This window comes from Berghia stephanieae, chromosome 8 (assembly GCF_034508935.2).
Source record: "Berghia stephanieae isolate SIO BIC M18660-M18661 chromosome 8, UCSD_Bste_1.3, whole genome shotgun sequence".
NCBI classification, from domain to species: domain Eukaryota; kingdom Metazoa; phylum Mollusca; class Gastropoda; order Nudibranchia; family Aeolidiidae; genus Berghia; species Berghia stephanieae.
Window position 1 is genome coordinate 24,018,600 of NC_088367.1, and position 16,464 is coordinate 24,035,063.

The following is a 16,464-nucleotide window of genomic DNA, read 5'->3' on the forward strand; positions in this document are numbered from 1 at the left end:
TGACATTCTCCTTTGGATCCGCTGTTCTTGGGTTTGAGTCCTGCTCTGAGCAGTGCCTAGATGAGTCCTTGGAAAAGGCTCTTTACTCACATTCGCTCGCTGTACTCCGGTGTAAAATGAGTACCTGCCTGTTAACATTGTCTGTGTCGAAAAAAAATTATAATATCACCAAATATCTCGTCCTAAATTTAAGAGTTGCTGTTAGCTAGGGACCCCTTGTAAAGCACTTTGAGCATGTGGATATTGCACTAAAGATAAGCTCAAGCTCAAGTTTCCTATTTAGAATTTTACATTGTCTCTTGTCTTTTATCATTATTAAGTCTTACTCACTACATATTGTTTATGTTTCAACAAAGTACATTGCAGCAAGTCTATGAGAAACATTGAACTATCACTACTCCGAAATTAAGGACATAGTATCCATCCAACCAAGAGCTATAAAATTCGTTCAACAATTCCTAAAAACAATTCAAGGCCATATATGACATCCCATTTGAAACCATTGAAGGATAGGAGAGAGAAAAATGAACTAAATGTATTTATAAAGGCCAGAAAAACCAGGTCAGTTTGCCATTACAGGGCTCCAACTGAACTGTGGAACAATTTGGATAGCTCCTGGTAAAACAGTTATGAATGATGAGCGGATGAGTCTTCCACGAGTAGGTTTCAGCTTGAAGAGGAAGAAGAAGAACAAGAACAACACCATCAACAACAAAAATGAATATCATGGCTTCAAAAAAAGATAAAGAACTAAATACTTAACATTGATAATCTCTAGTTTTTCATGAACAATCTTATGACCCCCAGATTGTGGAACTCCATCAGCATTGAAACAAGAAATAGTGACAATCCACTTACCTTTGGAAAGCGAAAGCAGTTTAAAACTGAACTTTTTTCAGAGTATATGCTTTAGATTCCTAGTATGCATTTTGTTATATATCATATTATATATCAATGTGGTTTTTAACTTGTCAGTTTAATATATTTTGTACCAGATATTATGTTAATATAAATTGACAGTGAGAAATTTCATTGGAAATAGTCGCTATATAAATTAATTATATTATTATTATTATATTAAATTAACTTGGAACATTTCAGGCTCAAAACCCTTCCTCAGCCAACAACAAAAGTGAAAATAATAACACTTCACATGAATTTGAATAGATGGGAGAATAGATCACTTGGGGAAAGCAATGGACATCGCTCAATGATAATGGTGGTGATAATGATTATGATTATGTTTATTCTCCAGGCTATGGTCTGACTGAAATGTCCCCTGTCACGCACATTGATATAGATGAAGTTTATGGATCCATTGGCAGTCTCGTCTATAATACTACCGCAAAGGTTTGAATTAGCTGATGTTTTATACTTCAATTTTTACATGATAAATATTAGAAAATCGAGTCTATAAGTAATAAATACATCGCTGCTCTATTTTTCATTGGGGCTCCCGTTAGCTCTGTTGGTAGAGCACTCGTTTTAAACTTGAAGGGACTGAGATCGATCATGGGTGCAATCGAGATTTTTTTCTGGCCCCTTATCCACCCAGTAGTGATTTGGTTACTGGGTCTGTTCAATCTGGTGAAAAGTACTTTGCAACAGACAAACGTCCTATCCAAAGTTAGCAAGCAATTGCTATGTTCCGTTTCATGCTATAGAAACGGTGATTAACTCCGGCTCCATGGGTTTAATAATGGCTCTGAAGGACTACTCATACTTTTCTATTTACCATCATGAGCTCTTTTTTATACTTTTCTATTGGATAATATATAATGTTGAACAGTGGGGTTCAGTTAATTGATAGAAATTTATTGCTCTTTACAATTAATTGCATTTTAATTATTTTTTTTAAAATGATTTATGTCAATATGTGTGTAAGTGCAGGTGAAAGAATGTTTTGGTATTCATAGATTTTAGAGAATAATTCTGGCTAAAATGATTATTTTCTTCCAAATTTAGATATTTGAACCAAATTAATTTGGGAAAATACGGGAAAATATTTTCTTTTTACTTATAAATAGATTTGAGAGAAAACTGAAAGTATTTAAAACTCAAACATTAAAAAAAATAGTTGTGTCATCTGCATTCACTACTGGGATGTTTGAAACAAAAGCTTTGAGAATAATCTGTATTATAAAATTGAATTGTTAAGATAAATGAATATGAACATTTATATAGATTTCCAGGGATTTACCATTCCCAATGCGCTTCATTGTGTTTCATTTAATCCCCCAACAGTTCATTAGGAATCCTATTTTCATTTACATACAGCACCAGTTGCCTGTTAAGCATCCTTTTTGTACTTACACTTTTACAATGTCTGTCGTGTCCTTTAGCCAGGTACTCGTTCCTACCAGAGTCGAGTAGTAAAAGAAAATATTAAATCATTAGATAGGAGCCTTCAATTTCCCTAGTGAAATCGGGAAGTGCAGACAAGCACCTTACTCGTTACCCCCACCTCCTCTCATGCTTCCTTGCCTGCCAGGATGTCTGACGTGTTGGTGTCTGTTTTGTTTGTCCAAGCAAGTAAATCAGCAGTGAATAATATTCAATATTTTGCCAACAAAAAGGCATGGATGACTTCATCCATCTACAAGACCAGGCTGCGCAAATGTTGAGATCATATACTGAAACAGTAGGCTCCATCATAGTTTGTCTCTCTTGTCTTACAGCCAGGTTCCTGTATTTGTTGAAACACAGATTCAACAAACTTTTCTGACTGTCCCATGGAGTTTGACAAACGCATGTGGCACTGTATGTAATGCATGGAAAATTTCAAGAAAACTTTTAAAAAATATTGTTCTTTGCTTGTGTGTGCGCAAATTTTAGACATACGGATTATGATTTGTAGATTTTACTGGAAAAAAAAAGGTTATTTTTGGGACACACCTCGTAAATGGCATTTTTCTGACTTTTCTTACTTCCGGTTGCTCAAATGAAGATGTGTGCCCTAATGATATTGATATATTTTATCTATTTTATTCTTATTGGAGACCTCGTGCTTATGTCTGGGTGAGACTTTTAGGTGATCTCAAACTAAGTACACTGATAGTGTGCTCTTGAAATCTACATCTGTTTCCTATCCTATTTGAATCAATTCCCCGTTGTCTTACTTTTTCTTGGGTGTTTTAATTGTTATTCTTAAACTTTTTACTATCCCATTTTCTTTGTTTTTTACTGGCGCTGATATGACCTTAATGTGTTGCTCGCGTCGTAAAATCATCAAAAACAAAAACAATATCTATTTTCTGCAGATTGTTGACTTGGAGACTGGTGATATGTGTGGGCCTAACCAGCAGGGTGAGATATGTATGAAAGGACCTCAAATGATGTTGGGCTACTACAAAAATGAACAAGCAACCAAAGAGATGATCAAGGAAGATGGCTGGTTATATTCAGGTAATGTTGCATAATATGTTGAGTGATTATTATAGAATAATGTAAATCGAGAAACTGGTTCATTTGTTTGAAACACTTCGGTGATCTGTAATCCGTTTCGAATTGAAAAATTTGTTGAAATTGGACAAAGAATTATGAAATCACGACTTAAATATGAGAAGGCTCAGGTAGAATTTAAAAGTCAGTCTCACTGTCGGTCATCTTCATTGGACCTTGCGCAGGAAATGTTATTTTTGATAGTCTAGTGCAGCTATGTTGTCATTCGGATCAGGAGAACCTTGGTTCGAGTCCCGCTCTGAGCAGCACATAGTTGAGTCCTTGGAAATGGCTCTTTACTCACATTCTCTCACTGTACCCAGGTCTAAAATGAGTAGATACCTGGCCATTAACAATATTGTCTCTGTTTGAAAAAAGTTGTAATATCACCTAAAAGGCATCATGTCTTGTCCTTGATGTTAAGTGTTGCTGTTGGCTCAGGACCCCTTGTAAAGCACTTTGAGCATGTTTAGTAGATAATGCGCTATAAAAATCCTCAAGTTTTTTTAGTTTTTAGTGCTGAATAATGTCAAAGAATCGAAATTTGAGAGGCTTCACCAATGTGATGAGTATTATCGGATTTATGATGAATCAATAAATTATCATTGAGGGGACTGAATGTCATGTTTTTTTAATAGCAAAAATTGATTTTGATTTTAATACTCAAATTCCACTGTTTCAATCTGCTTTAATATGTTATGGTGTTATTTATATTAGGTTTAAAGGCTTGGAAGTCTCATAATAATAATAATACTGCACACTTTTACAGCGCCAACATCTCATGCAATATGAGCTCCAAGCAACAGTGATTTTCCTTTAAAAATATCCCTATAAAGATGGAAACCCCCATGAGAAATGTTGTTTTAATGAACAAGCTCGATGAATGAAGATGATGATGGCACTTTGAAAGTTAAAGTGACATGATGTCTGTTACTAATATTGTAAAACTCCTAAGAGTCAACTATAAGCATTGAGTCAATGTGTGATGGCAGCGGCAGTTGCATCAAGGGGAGTAAAGGGAGAGAAAATGATATCTTATATCTTGTCAGGGAATGTTTCATAGGGCAATGGTGTGTTATTTTTCAGGTGACATTGGCTACATCGACGACAATGGAATATTCTACGTATCGGACAGGCAGAAAGAACTCATCAAATTTAAAGCCAATCAGGTAGGTATTACTTGATAGTTAATTTGTTTTTGAGATGCCAATCGCCAATCTTTGAAAGTGAAATCATAGAAACCCACTAAGATCAACAATTTTTGATTTTTGATTTTTTTTTAAAATCAAAATTTTGCATTTTCTTCATGGGACAATTTTTAAAAAGAGTTTTTATCTTTTAAAAATTTGAGCATTTATATAGAGCAATATCCACTAAACATGCTCAAAGCGCTTATAAGAGGTCCCTAGTCAAGAGCAACACTTAACATGCAGGACGAGACTTGATGCCTGCAAGGTGATATTACTTTTTATTCAGACTGAAATAGTGCTGTTGAAGGCCAGTTACTCATTTGAGAATGTCCTGTGAGTAAAAAGCCCCTTTCCAAGGGCTCAACTATGCACTACTCAAAGCAGGACTCTAACCCAGGATCTTCTGATCCTAAGACGAGTGTCATACCACAAGACCGTTTATATATATATATATATATATATATATATATATATATATATATTATGCCCTTCCGCCACAACATCATAAGATATCGTCGCCTAGGTATTCCACGAAGGAATATAGATAATTCATCAAACAAGATGTCTGATATCAACAGGAATCACCCATGGTGTCCAAAATGAGCAAATTGGGGGTTAATAATCTTGCCCAAGAAAAAAAATGAAAATGCCTGAAGCGGGGCTCGAATCCGGGACCTTCCAGGTCACAACAGTGCCAATGCCTTAGCCACTCGGCCACTCCCCCATCAAGACCATTTAGCTGCTCAAAAACCGGGACAGTCCAGGAAGGACCTGGACACTTGGCAGGTCTGCTCTTCCATTCATTACCTCAAATTGATGTAAGTTTTAAAGAAATGGAAGCGATGATTATTAGAATTTGAAAGATTCATTTTTATTTTGTTCTTGTTTCAAGGGGGGGGGGGGGGGTCCAATACCTCAGTTGGAAAGCGCTCGCTTCACATGCAAAAGGATGAAGTTTGATCCCGGGTGCAGTCAAGATTTTTTCTGACCAGTCTGGGGTGAATGGTTAGCTGAGTCTGTTACATCTGATGGAAAGTACTTTTCGATAGACTGGTGTCCTATCCAAAGTGTAGCAAGCAATTGCTATTTTCCGTTTCACTCTATAGAAACCGGAAACTCCGGCACCATGGGCCTCATGGCTCTATAGGGCTACAATGTTTCAAGATGTTCTCAGAATCATTTGACTTGTTAAAGGCAGACTATAGTCAAAGGTGGGAAGTTTCATGGGAGGTCGCCTCATACAAGTTTTAATGTAAACTTCCATTTCCTTTGGGCTGGATAAAAAAATGATCTAAATATTTGTCAGTTCAAAACCTTGAATACTGCAATGAAACTTTATTGCATAAAAAAACGTAACTTTTCTGGTGATTTGTCTTTTAATTTAAAAAATAATAAATTTCTGGCTCAATGTCATTCAATCTTCTTACTTATTATGCCTGGAAAGACGGGTAGAAACTGGAAAGTCTAGACGTAATACCACTATCTCTCTTTACTCCTCACTGAAGAGCATATTTCTTATTTTAACAGGTCGCGCCTGCGGAACTAGAGTCTATACTGCTTGGTCATCCTGGCATTGTCGATGCATGTGTGGTTGGAAAGCCAGATGAAAAGGCAGGAGAGCTCCCTAAGGCTTTTGTAGTCAAAAAGGCAGATTCAAAAATTACAGAGGAGGATGTTGTTAAATATGTCAATGGTAAGTGTTGATGAATCAGAGCAAGCTAAAAATGATGATTACATTCTAAGTGTAAAAATTAACCTTTATAATTCTGAAACGGAAAATTAGTGCACTGCATCCTTCACCCAGCAGTAGCTGGGTCTATTAGATCTGGTGGAAAGTACTTTTTGATAGACTAACGTTCTATCCAAAGGGTAACAAGCAATTGCTGTTATCCATTTCACGCTATAGAAACAGGGATAAACTCTGGATCCATAGGCACATTTGGGCACTAATGGCTGTGAAGGACCCAAACAAATCCAAAAAGACCCTGGATTACGACATTGCATAGGACCCGGAAATCATGTCGTAATCCAGGGGTGTTGTTATTCAGGGGATTAAAGAGTATAATATAACTCTAATATGGAAAGTAAGGAACAAAGAGTGCATCCTTCTCTATGGCATGCCACTCTGATATTTGTAAGCACAAATAATATCTTAAACAATGGACTTAATGAATAATAAATAATTAAGCTGTAACTAAAGTTAATTATTTAATAACAAAGGGGAGCAACTCTTTCTTAGCGTAACTCGATGTATAAGTCCATAACAGTTTTGATCATAAACAGTGCTCGAATGCCAATTTTTCCTCTAGTTTATCTGGGCCCAGGACTGGCATGAGTGCAGCTTATTTATTAGATGCCATTTAATAATACAATGGAACACATGGCCACATTAGAAATGGTTTGTTTGCTTTTATTTGCTTTTGTTTTGGTTATTTGACATTCATCATTTCTTTGATTCATCAACAATCGGCGTTGGGTAATGACTTCATTGTTGATAGCGCAATGGCAACATTGATAAAGCGTCTTCATTGGTATGTAATCACATGTTTTTATTGGTTGGTAACAAAGGGATCTCAATGGCTATGAATAGGCTCGAGCAGGACATCTCATTCGTCAGAAAAGAAGCGTGTTTATTGGCTAAGAGTACGAGATGATGCTGATTGGAAATGAGGTTGCCTTATTGCTAGATTTTTCGTATCATGCATCGATGTCAACTGCTGATTATTGCTTTATTAATGTCGCTACACAGGGGTTTTACTAAAATGTATGTCGCTATTTATGGGTTTTTATAACTAATATTATATAGAAAATAAAAATCGGACGAGAGGTAAATGTCGCTATCCAGGGTTTTGTCATTATCTAGAGGTTGCACTGTATACACTTTTTATAATGAGGCTCCATCTTTGTTTTTGTTTATTGGCATAAAAAAGCTCCCATTGAAAATAAAGATGATAGAATATATCTCACCATTTGTTTGGTTTTAGCCTCGTTAAGTTAATTCTTCCTGCAGATCAATGGAATCCAATTATTCATTCAGACCTGTTAATTCTCCGACTATAAATGGAATTCCGACTCACTATTATTAGTCAACAATTGATCCACTCCAACATCCCACTAGCCCCTTGAAAAGAAAAAACAAAGTTTGAATGAAATAAATGAATAAAAATTAGCCGAATACTCCAATCTGATGTGCTATTTTTAGCTTTAGCTGTGAAGCTTCGTCAATGTGCAAACTTCACTCTAAACTCTCTCCTTTTTGAGATTTTCCCCAAAACTTCACCCCCCACCACCACAACGCAAAAATAGATTTCTCATACTCAAACAGAAAAGCAACAAATACATTCTTAACATATTATTGTTCAACAAAACAAGCTCTATAACACAGTGTCAAGTTTTTATGGCTATAACAAAAATAAATCTTTAAATTTTGGGATGTACAAAAAAAATCAGGATAAGAAAATTGTTGATGGCATCGTAACAAATGTGACGATTTTCCTATGGCTGGTATGGAGAGGGTTAATTTAAATAGCTTCCCTCTGCCAGTTGAGACAGTGAGTCAAAAAATGTCTGTGCTATTTTTAGCCTTCTGCAAAAGTCTCGGCTTGCCTTTCCTGCTTGTCTGTGAAATAGTTGATATATTTATATAATTGAAATTGCGGTTGTACGCAGTCAAAATTAGCAACAAAGGGCTTTTGTTAACATTTTTATGGTCAACTTTTTTTGATTGACTACTGATATTTTCTTTTAAATATTAATCTAGTTTGCCTCAATTTCAAAGAATAAGATGATTTTGTCTATCATTCTGCTGATCTAAAAGTTATTGAGAGTGCTGTGAAAGGCAAATTTGATTTTTTTTTTTTGAAGTTCAGACTATTCTATTTTCCAGCATTTACATGTACAATTTGCTTATTTGGCATTGCTTTGCAGTGGCACAAAGATTGTTTAAAATGTTTACTTATTTCATCATTTACGTGGCCCCCCGGAAATATGCAAAAAAATATCCCAAATTATGCGGGGGGGGGGGGGGGGGGGGAAGGCAAATTATGCAAGGGAAATTACAAATTATGCAAAACAAGAAAAAAGTAATAAATAGCTGTCTAAATTTTTCCATTGCTTTATTTACATTTAACCAATTTAAAATTAAAGAACTACAACGCAAATTCAAAACTTAATTTTTTGTTGTAGCACAGACAAGCTAGATGTCGCAGAGACGTTGTGCTAAGACTCCTGCGCCTGTCTGACACTATCAGATTGTAAACAGAAAAACTGCACTCAGCATCAGCGCTGTTGATCGTGGTGTATATGTACCACTTGGCACAAGCAGCCAAAGCTGGCACTTCATCAGAAATGGACTGTCAAAAATGTGGCACATCAACAGAAGAGGTGATGGAGTTCTTCACTGCGAGGGGCCCAAGCTGCCGGGTGTACCTCTTGATCTCCTCCTGGGGTACAGTTTTCAGCTTTGTGAGGCTCTCAAGTTGATCCCAAGGTGGAGACAGGAGCATCTTAGCAGGGTAGATCTCAAGAAGACAAATCAAATCGTACACTTGGAATCAGGGTTGCCAGAATAATTTCAGGCATTCTGCCAACTGGAATTTAAAAATCTGCCAAATACCACAAAAATCTGCCAAACCGTACTATTTATAGTACCCCCTTTGAAAACTCATCAGTTTTGTTAAACAAAAAATTCTCAAGGCGGATGTCATAATTTTTTTTTTCATTTCCCAAATTTAAAAAAATCATTAATACATAAAAATTGCCATGGAAAACGTGTAGTAGACCTATACATTCATTCCTAGGCCTCGGAAAATAAAATCTGCCAAATATCTGCCAAACCGATTTTTCTCTGCCAGACGACTTCAAATTCTGCCAGAAAAAGGACATTTGGCAGAAAATCTGCCAAATTGGCAACCCTGCTTGGAATTGGAATAGCCTCCCTATAAAGTTAAAGGGAAGTCACTGTCACGTATTTGGGAACATCGTCGGACTTTTTCGGTTTCATTTTTCTTCATACAATGGTCATAAATTCACGATAAAAACCATATTTTGCATAAGTATGCAGTAAATGGTGAATTATACAGCCGCATTGCGGTAAGTGGCAAATTATGCGGCCGCACTGCGGCTGCATCGGTCGCGTTTCCTGGTGGGCCAGATTTACACAGGTGACTTTCATTACTCACTGTTACACTTCCACATTATTCATACCCTTTCGACTTGGTTATTTATGTCCTGTAAAAGGGTAGCATTTGCTCATAGTATTATTTTTAATCTTATTAATTTTGTTTTGTTTTTAGATCAAGTGACAGACTTCAAAAAACTACGAGGTGGTGTGGAGTTCATCAATGAGATTCCAAAGAACCCGAGTGGGAAAATATTGAGAAGATTACTTAGAGACAAGTAGTATAAAGTCTAAAATAAATTACTACCCTTGCCCATAATAGTAAAGTGTAATGATATCAAGTTTACAATCAATAATATTTTGTGACATTGGATTATCAAATGTTATATTTCACTGAAAGTAGATTTTTAAAAATAAGTATCGTTTTAAAAATGTCTTTCATTCAGGAACAGGATTGATTGAGAGGTACAATAAAAGATCTCTTACGCTTTTGCGTTTTAGAATTCTTTGTTCCCAATGCACACCTCACAAGCACAAGCAGCATTTGGGAACATATCCTAAATTCTAAAAAGAGAATCTTTTTATTGTGCAATTTTAACATTTATGTTGGTCTGTGTTGAATTGAATAGACAGATAATCTTTGAATTTGAGACAATAATTCAACAGCGCCAACAATTTGTTTTTAAATGTTTTCTTTCATATTTGCATCTCATGTTCAATGAAATATTGTTAGACATTAAATGTTTTACCTAAAAAGGAGACAGATTAACAGGTGTGAATTACATAAAGCTGGATGCCATATTCATGTTGTTGTTTTTTAATGTATTTTTGTATACAGGACATTAATTTTTATCTTTTACATAACATCTTGTGGATTGTTATGTGATAGAATGAAGTTGACATCACTCGGGTCTTTGTTATTGTTTTTTTGCCCTCCGCATTTATGAATAATTCTCAGTTAACTGTATAATCCAGACTATAAAAGTTCATGGTTACACAGAGTTTTGTGTTTTGGTCCGTTATACTTACTGATGGCAATGCTGTGAGCTTCTTAGTCAAGCGCATACTATCTATAGAATTTTTAAGTTTTTAAAACTTTTAAATGGTTCTTGGTGTTGTATAAATTACCTCTCCTGTCCTACTACTACATAGGGTCTAACTTTCCAAACCATGCTCTACACTTGAAATACGCAATTTACAAGCATGCCTACCGTCTCAGAATTTCCAGATTATATGAAAAAATATGACAAAAATGATGGCTGTTCCATTATATTACCACTTGGAATTAGGTTTATGCAATCATGAATGGCTGTGACATCGTCATCGCTGTCACCACTACTACAACACCCACCACGACTACAACAACCATCATACCACCATATCATCTCTACCACCACTACTACAATAACCACCACCTAATCATCATGATCCCCACCACCAAAACTACATCACATCATCATCATCATCATCATCGTCATCATCTCTACCACGACTACTACAACAACCACCACCACATCATCATTCCAACCACCATACTGCAACAAGCACCACTGCATCATCATCTCTTCCACCACAACTACAACCACCACCACCACATCATCATCTCTACTACCTTTACTGCAACAAACACCACCGCCACATCATTCCTACCACCAGTACTACAACAACCACCACAACATCGTCATCTCTACCAGCTACAACAACCACCACCATCGCATCATCATTCCTACCACGACAACTGCAACAACCACCACCACATCATCATCTCTATCACCACTACTACTACTACAACCACCACCACATCATCATCATTTCTACCACCTCTACTACAACAACCAACACATTATCATCTCTACCACCACACGTACAACCACCACCACATCATCATCATCATCATCATCATCATCATCGTCTCTACTGCCACTGATACAACCACCACCACCACATCATCATTCCTACCACTACTACTACAACAACCACCATCATCATTCCAGCCACCACTACTGCAACAATCACTACCATATCATCATCTCTATCACCACTACTACAACAACCACCACCACATCATCATCTCTACCACCACTACTACTACTACAACCACCACCACATCATCATTTCTACCACCTCTACTACGACAACATCCACAACTACAACCACCACCACCACAACCACATCATCATCATCATCATCATCATCATCGTCTCTACTGCCACTGATACAACCACCACCACCACATCATCTCTTCCCCTACAACTACAACCACCACCACCACATCATCATTCCTACCACTGCTACTACAACAACCACCACCACATCATCATTCCAGCCACCACTACTGCACCCACTACCATATCATCATCTCTATCACCACTACTACAACAACCACCACCACATCATCATCTCTACCACCACTACTACTACTACAACCACCACCATATCATCATTTCTACCACCTCTACTACGACAACCACCACAGCTACAACCACCACCACAACCACATCATCATCTACCGCCTCTACTACGGCAACCACCATCACAACACCAACCTACCCAATACCATTACTACACAACCACCACCGCCACATCATCATCCCTATTACAACAACCACCACCACATCATCATCTCTACCATCTCTACTACAACAACCACCACCACCACATCATCATCATCATCATCATCATCATCATCATCATCATCATCATCATCATCATCATCGTCTCTACTGCCACTGATACAACCACCACCACCACATCATCTCTTCCCCTACAACTACAACCACCACCACCACATCATCATTCCTACCACTACTACTACAACAACCACCACCACATAATCATTCCAGCCACCACTACTGCAACAACCACTACCATATCATCATCTCTATCACCACAACTACAACGACCACCACCACATCATCATCTCTACCACCACTACTGCTACTACAACCACCACCACATCATCATTTCTACCACCTCTACTACGACAACCACCACAGCTACAACCACCACCACCATCACAACCACATCATCATCTACCGCCTCTACTACGACAACCACCATCACAACACCAACCTACCCAATACCATTACTACACAACGACCACCGCCACCTCATCTTCCCTACTACAACAACCACCATCACATTATCATTTCTATCACCTCTACTACTACTACTACTACTACAATCACATCATCATCATCTGTACCACCACAGCTAGAACAACCATCACAACACCAACCTACCCAATACCATTACTACACAACTACCACTTCCACATCATTTCTACCAAAACTACTACAACCACCACCACCAGCACATAATCCATACCACCACTGCTATAACCACCAACACCACCACTACAACCCAACCCCCCCCCCCCCCCCCCAATCATTATTCCAACCACCGCCACCTCATCATTCCTACCACCACCACTACATCATCTTCCCTACCACTACTACTGCAACCACTATAATTCCTATCACATCATCACCCCCAACACTGCTATTAAAACAACCACCACTGCCACATCATCAGCATAAACAATCCGTATAATTTGGAAATTGGTAAGCTATTCTGTATCACAATGGTTAGGGGAAAATTTCCTCCTTTTTTTTTTTTAGGTCAGTTATTCTCACCAGTGGGATTGTTTTTTTGAGGAGTTACATATTTTTAAACCGGTAGTAGTAGTAGTGTCATTCGGCTACACTTCTATGTTCAAGGTATCAATCCAGGTTCAGAAGTCATCGTCACATTTGTTGATGGTTTCAAATCCCCCTTCCAGTTTTGTCTTTGGGTAATCTAGTACGAGGTGGTTTGCATCTTGTGGTGAGTGAGGAAAACCATTTTGTTGTAATAGGATTAGCAATTACTTATTATTACATTGGCACCATTACTCTTGATATAAGATGTTTGGCTGTCTTTTATGACATTACTATTGCGCAGCATATTCTTTCTCAAATTTGAAGTAGTGTGGGGCGGTCCTTGGCAAGCTTAAGGACCACGGTCCTACGGTCCCTGGGAAATAAAAACCGCAAGGACCGGTCCTAGGACCGGTCCTTTTCGACATTGAACATTCCTGAGAGACTGTCGGACGTTCGAACCGTTTTGACCTTTGAGACCGTGGGATCGTTCATTCTTGAACCGTTAAAAGACCGCTACACGATGAAAACCGTGGTCTACAGGAGTAAAACACACGGAGTAGTCACACTCATTTCAAATTGTAACCTAATTAGAGAAGAGGGGTGATGCCTTCTTTATTTGCTCACCGTACTTCATTGTTACTTCGATAATTTAATAAAATTTGAAATTTATCCCCATTAACGGAGATAATGGCATCGCCCAAGGCGTTGATCGAGTTGTTCGTGGCGTTGATACACACACGCAACTCCTACCCCCCCCCCCCCCCCCTCCCCCACACACACACACATTAGAGGGCAGCGAGCATTGAAGAGTAAGAGAGAGACGTGAAGTTATAATAAGAGGGGGTGGATGCGGTAATAAGTTAATAAGTAATAAGTGGTGTCCATGGTGACTTTTCGCCAGATCTAACAAACCCAGCTACCCATTCACTGCTGAGTAGGCAGGGACTCAGAAAAAACTCGACTGCACCCGGGATCGATCTCTGGCCCTTTGCGTACAAAGAGAGTGCTCTATCAACTGAGCTATCGGGGTCCCCAAATATTCTATTGGACTTTTTTAAAATACAGACGTTATAACTGGGTTTTTTGGAAGGAAGAAACTAATGAAACTCATATTATTTGATTAGTTAAAACACCAAACGAAATTTTAATATTATTGTATTTTAAATGACAACAATGCGATAGAAAGGAGTGGTGACAAGAGATGGACAAAAGAAAACAAAAAATCGGACTTGCTACTTGCTAGGTTCGACACACACACACACACACACACACAAACACAAACATCTTTAGTAGTCACATGCATTTCAAACAATAACCCATTAGAGAAGAGGGGTCATGCCTTCATCATAGATCATTGAATTTGCGATCATTATGGTGTAGTAAATTTTGAAATTTACCCCGTATAATGGAATCGTCCAAGGCGTGTGCCTCCTATTCCCCCCATCTCACACACGAAAGGGCGGTTTGCGGAGTGGAGGGAGGTGGTCGTCTGTGTCGTTTAGTGTATGGCAAAGGGGGGTGGGTGTGATTAATTAAGTGGGATGGGTGGTGATTGGTGGAAGATAGGCAACCGAGCCAACGAATCGCTGGGGAGGTAGTATGGCGCGAGACCGTTGAAAGGTGATAAGAAGTGAGGACCGCCGCCGGTCTTCCACTATCGGACCGATCCTCGGTTCACAGCTAAAAGACCGTGGGACCGCGGTCCAAGGACCGGTCCTCAGCGCGGCACTAATTTGAAGTTTTATCCGTAAAATGTCCCTAAGCGCCGTAAAACCCTTACAAACAAACAAAAACAATAGATGCTATGCAAAGTTGATATAGTGAAATATATGTACAAAACTATTTAAAAGAATATAGGTATATAATTCTATTTACATGTTAATAAACCAAAGTTTTATCAAATGAATTATATTTTCTTATTAAAATGCTGTATTGTACTTGATTGTTGTCGTTGTCTGCTTTCCTTTTGATCATTGATGATGTCCCTGATCAAAAAGAATTACAGTGCAACCTCGATATAACAACATCGTCGGGACCGGGAAAACGTGTCGTTATAGAGGGATGTCGTTACAGAGAGTTTTCCTATGTGTGTATATCAGGAGGTGTTTTGGGTCTTGTGTAGTGAATGTATACTTTTTCATTTTCCCTCTGTAGTTTATCCGGGCTTGGGATCGGCATGTATTGTATTCATCATACGCATACATGGCCACATGAAAAATTTTTTTTTTTGTTTTTATTTTTTTTGTTTTGTCTTTTTTCATTTTTTTTTTTTTTTTTTTTTTTTTTTTCAATTTTTTTTTGAAGAAGTCGTCAATCTTTGTGTTTGTCTGGAGCAGATGATCTCACACACCTTGTCTTCGGTACGATCTAGTAGATCAAAAAGCACTGATCCATTTTGGTTTTGCTGTGCAAAGTGCCTGAGGGTGAGCAGCCCCATATAAGCTTCCTTTCCTGTGACTTGCGGTGGTAGTGGTGTCTCCTCTTCATCTTCATTATCGGACTCTGACGCGGGCTGTTGTTTTGCTTGTCACAGGCATTCATTGGGTGAAAGGCGAGCCTTCTGATTGGCTGCGGTGTTGTACAAATGTGACTATTGATTGGCTGAAAAAGAAGCGTTTTCATTGGCTACAATAAGAACTAGCTCTGGGCTTATTACGAGTAGACAACATACATAGAATGGAAGATACCACTTGTAATAGTTACGAACAATTTCATGGTAGACAAACACCTTCAAGGTTTGTCGGACCAGAAATGTCGTTATACAGGGGTTTTGCTGAAATGTACGTCGCTATAGAGGGTTTTTTATTACTAATGATATATAGTAAAATAAAATGGGACCCGAGTACCATGTCGTTATACAAGGAATGTTTAATTCAGAAAAGTGAGTGGAGCAGGCACTTATGTTGGTAACAACAAGATATGAAGTGAGTAGAAAAGTGCCAGAAGACAATAGAGAATAAAAAATTTTTTCGCGGCGGTGGTGGGGTTTGAACCTGCGACTTTATTGGTACGACAACTCCGCCTGGCAGGTGAGAGCGTGGCTCTACCGTGTGAGCTATCCACGAACACAAAA

The 16,464-nt window shown here is 38.1% G+C and overlaps 1 protein-coding gene across 1 annotated transcript in view; it reads left to right on the top strand.

Annotated features, from left to right (window-relative positions):
- Positions 1–15,297, top strand: part of LOC144978406 (uncharacterized) — a 32,955-nt gene extending 17,658 nt beyond the window's left edge. Inside the window, exons 8-12 of the mRNA XM_078924401.1 lie at positions 1,256–1,350; positions 3,261–3,405; positions 4,528–4,610; positions 6,159–6,324; positions 9,926–15,297. Of these exons, the coding sequence (XP_078780527.1) occupies positions 1,256–1,350; positions 3,261–3,405; positions 4,528–4,610; positions 6,159–6,324; positions 9,926–10,032 (596 nt within the window). The 3' untranslated portion in view covers positions 10,033–15,297. The remainder of the gene's footprint in view (positions 1–1,255; positions 1,351–3,260; positions 3,406–4,527; positions 4,611–6,158; positions 6,325–9,925) is intronic.
- The last annotated feature ends 1,167 nt before the right edge of the window (positions 15,298–16,464 follow it).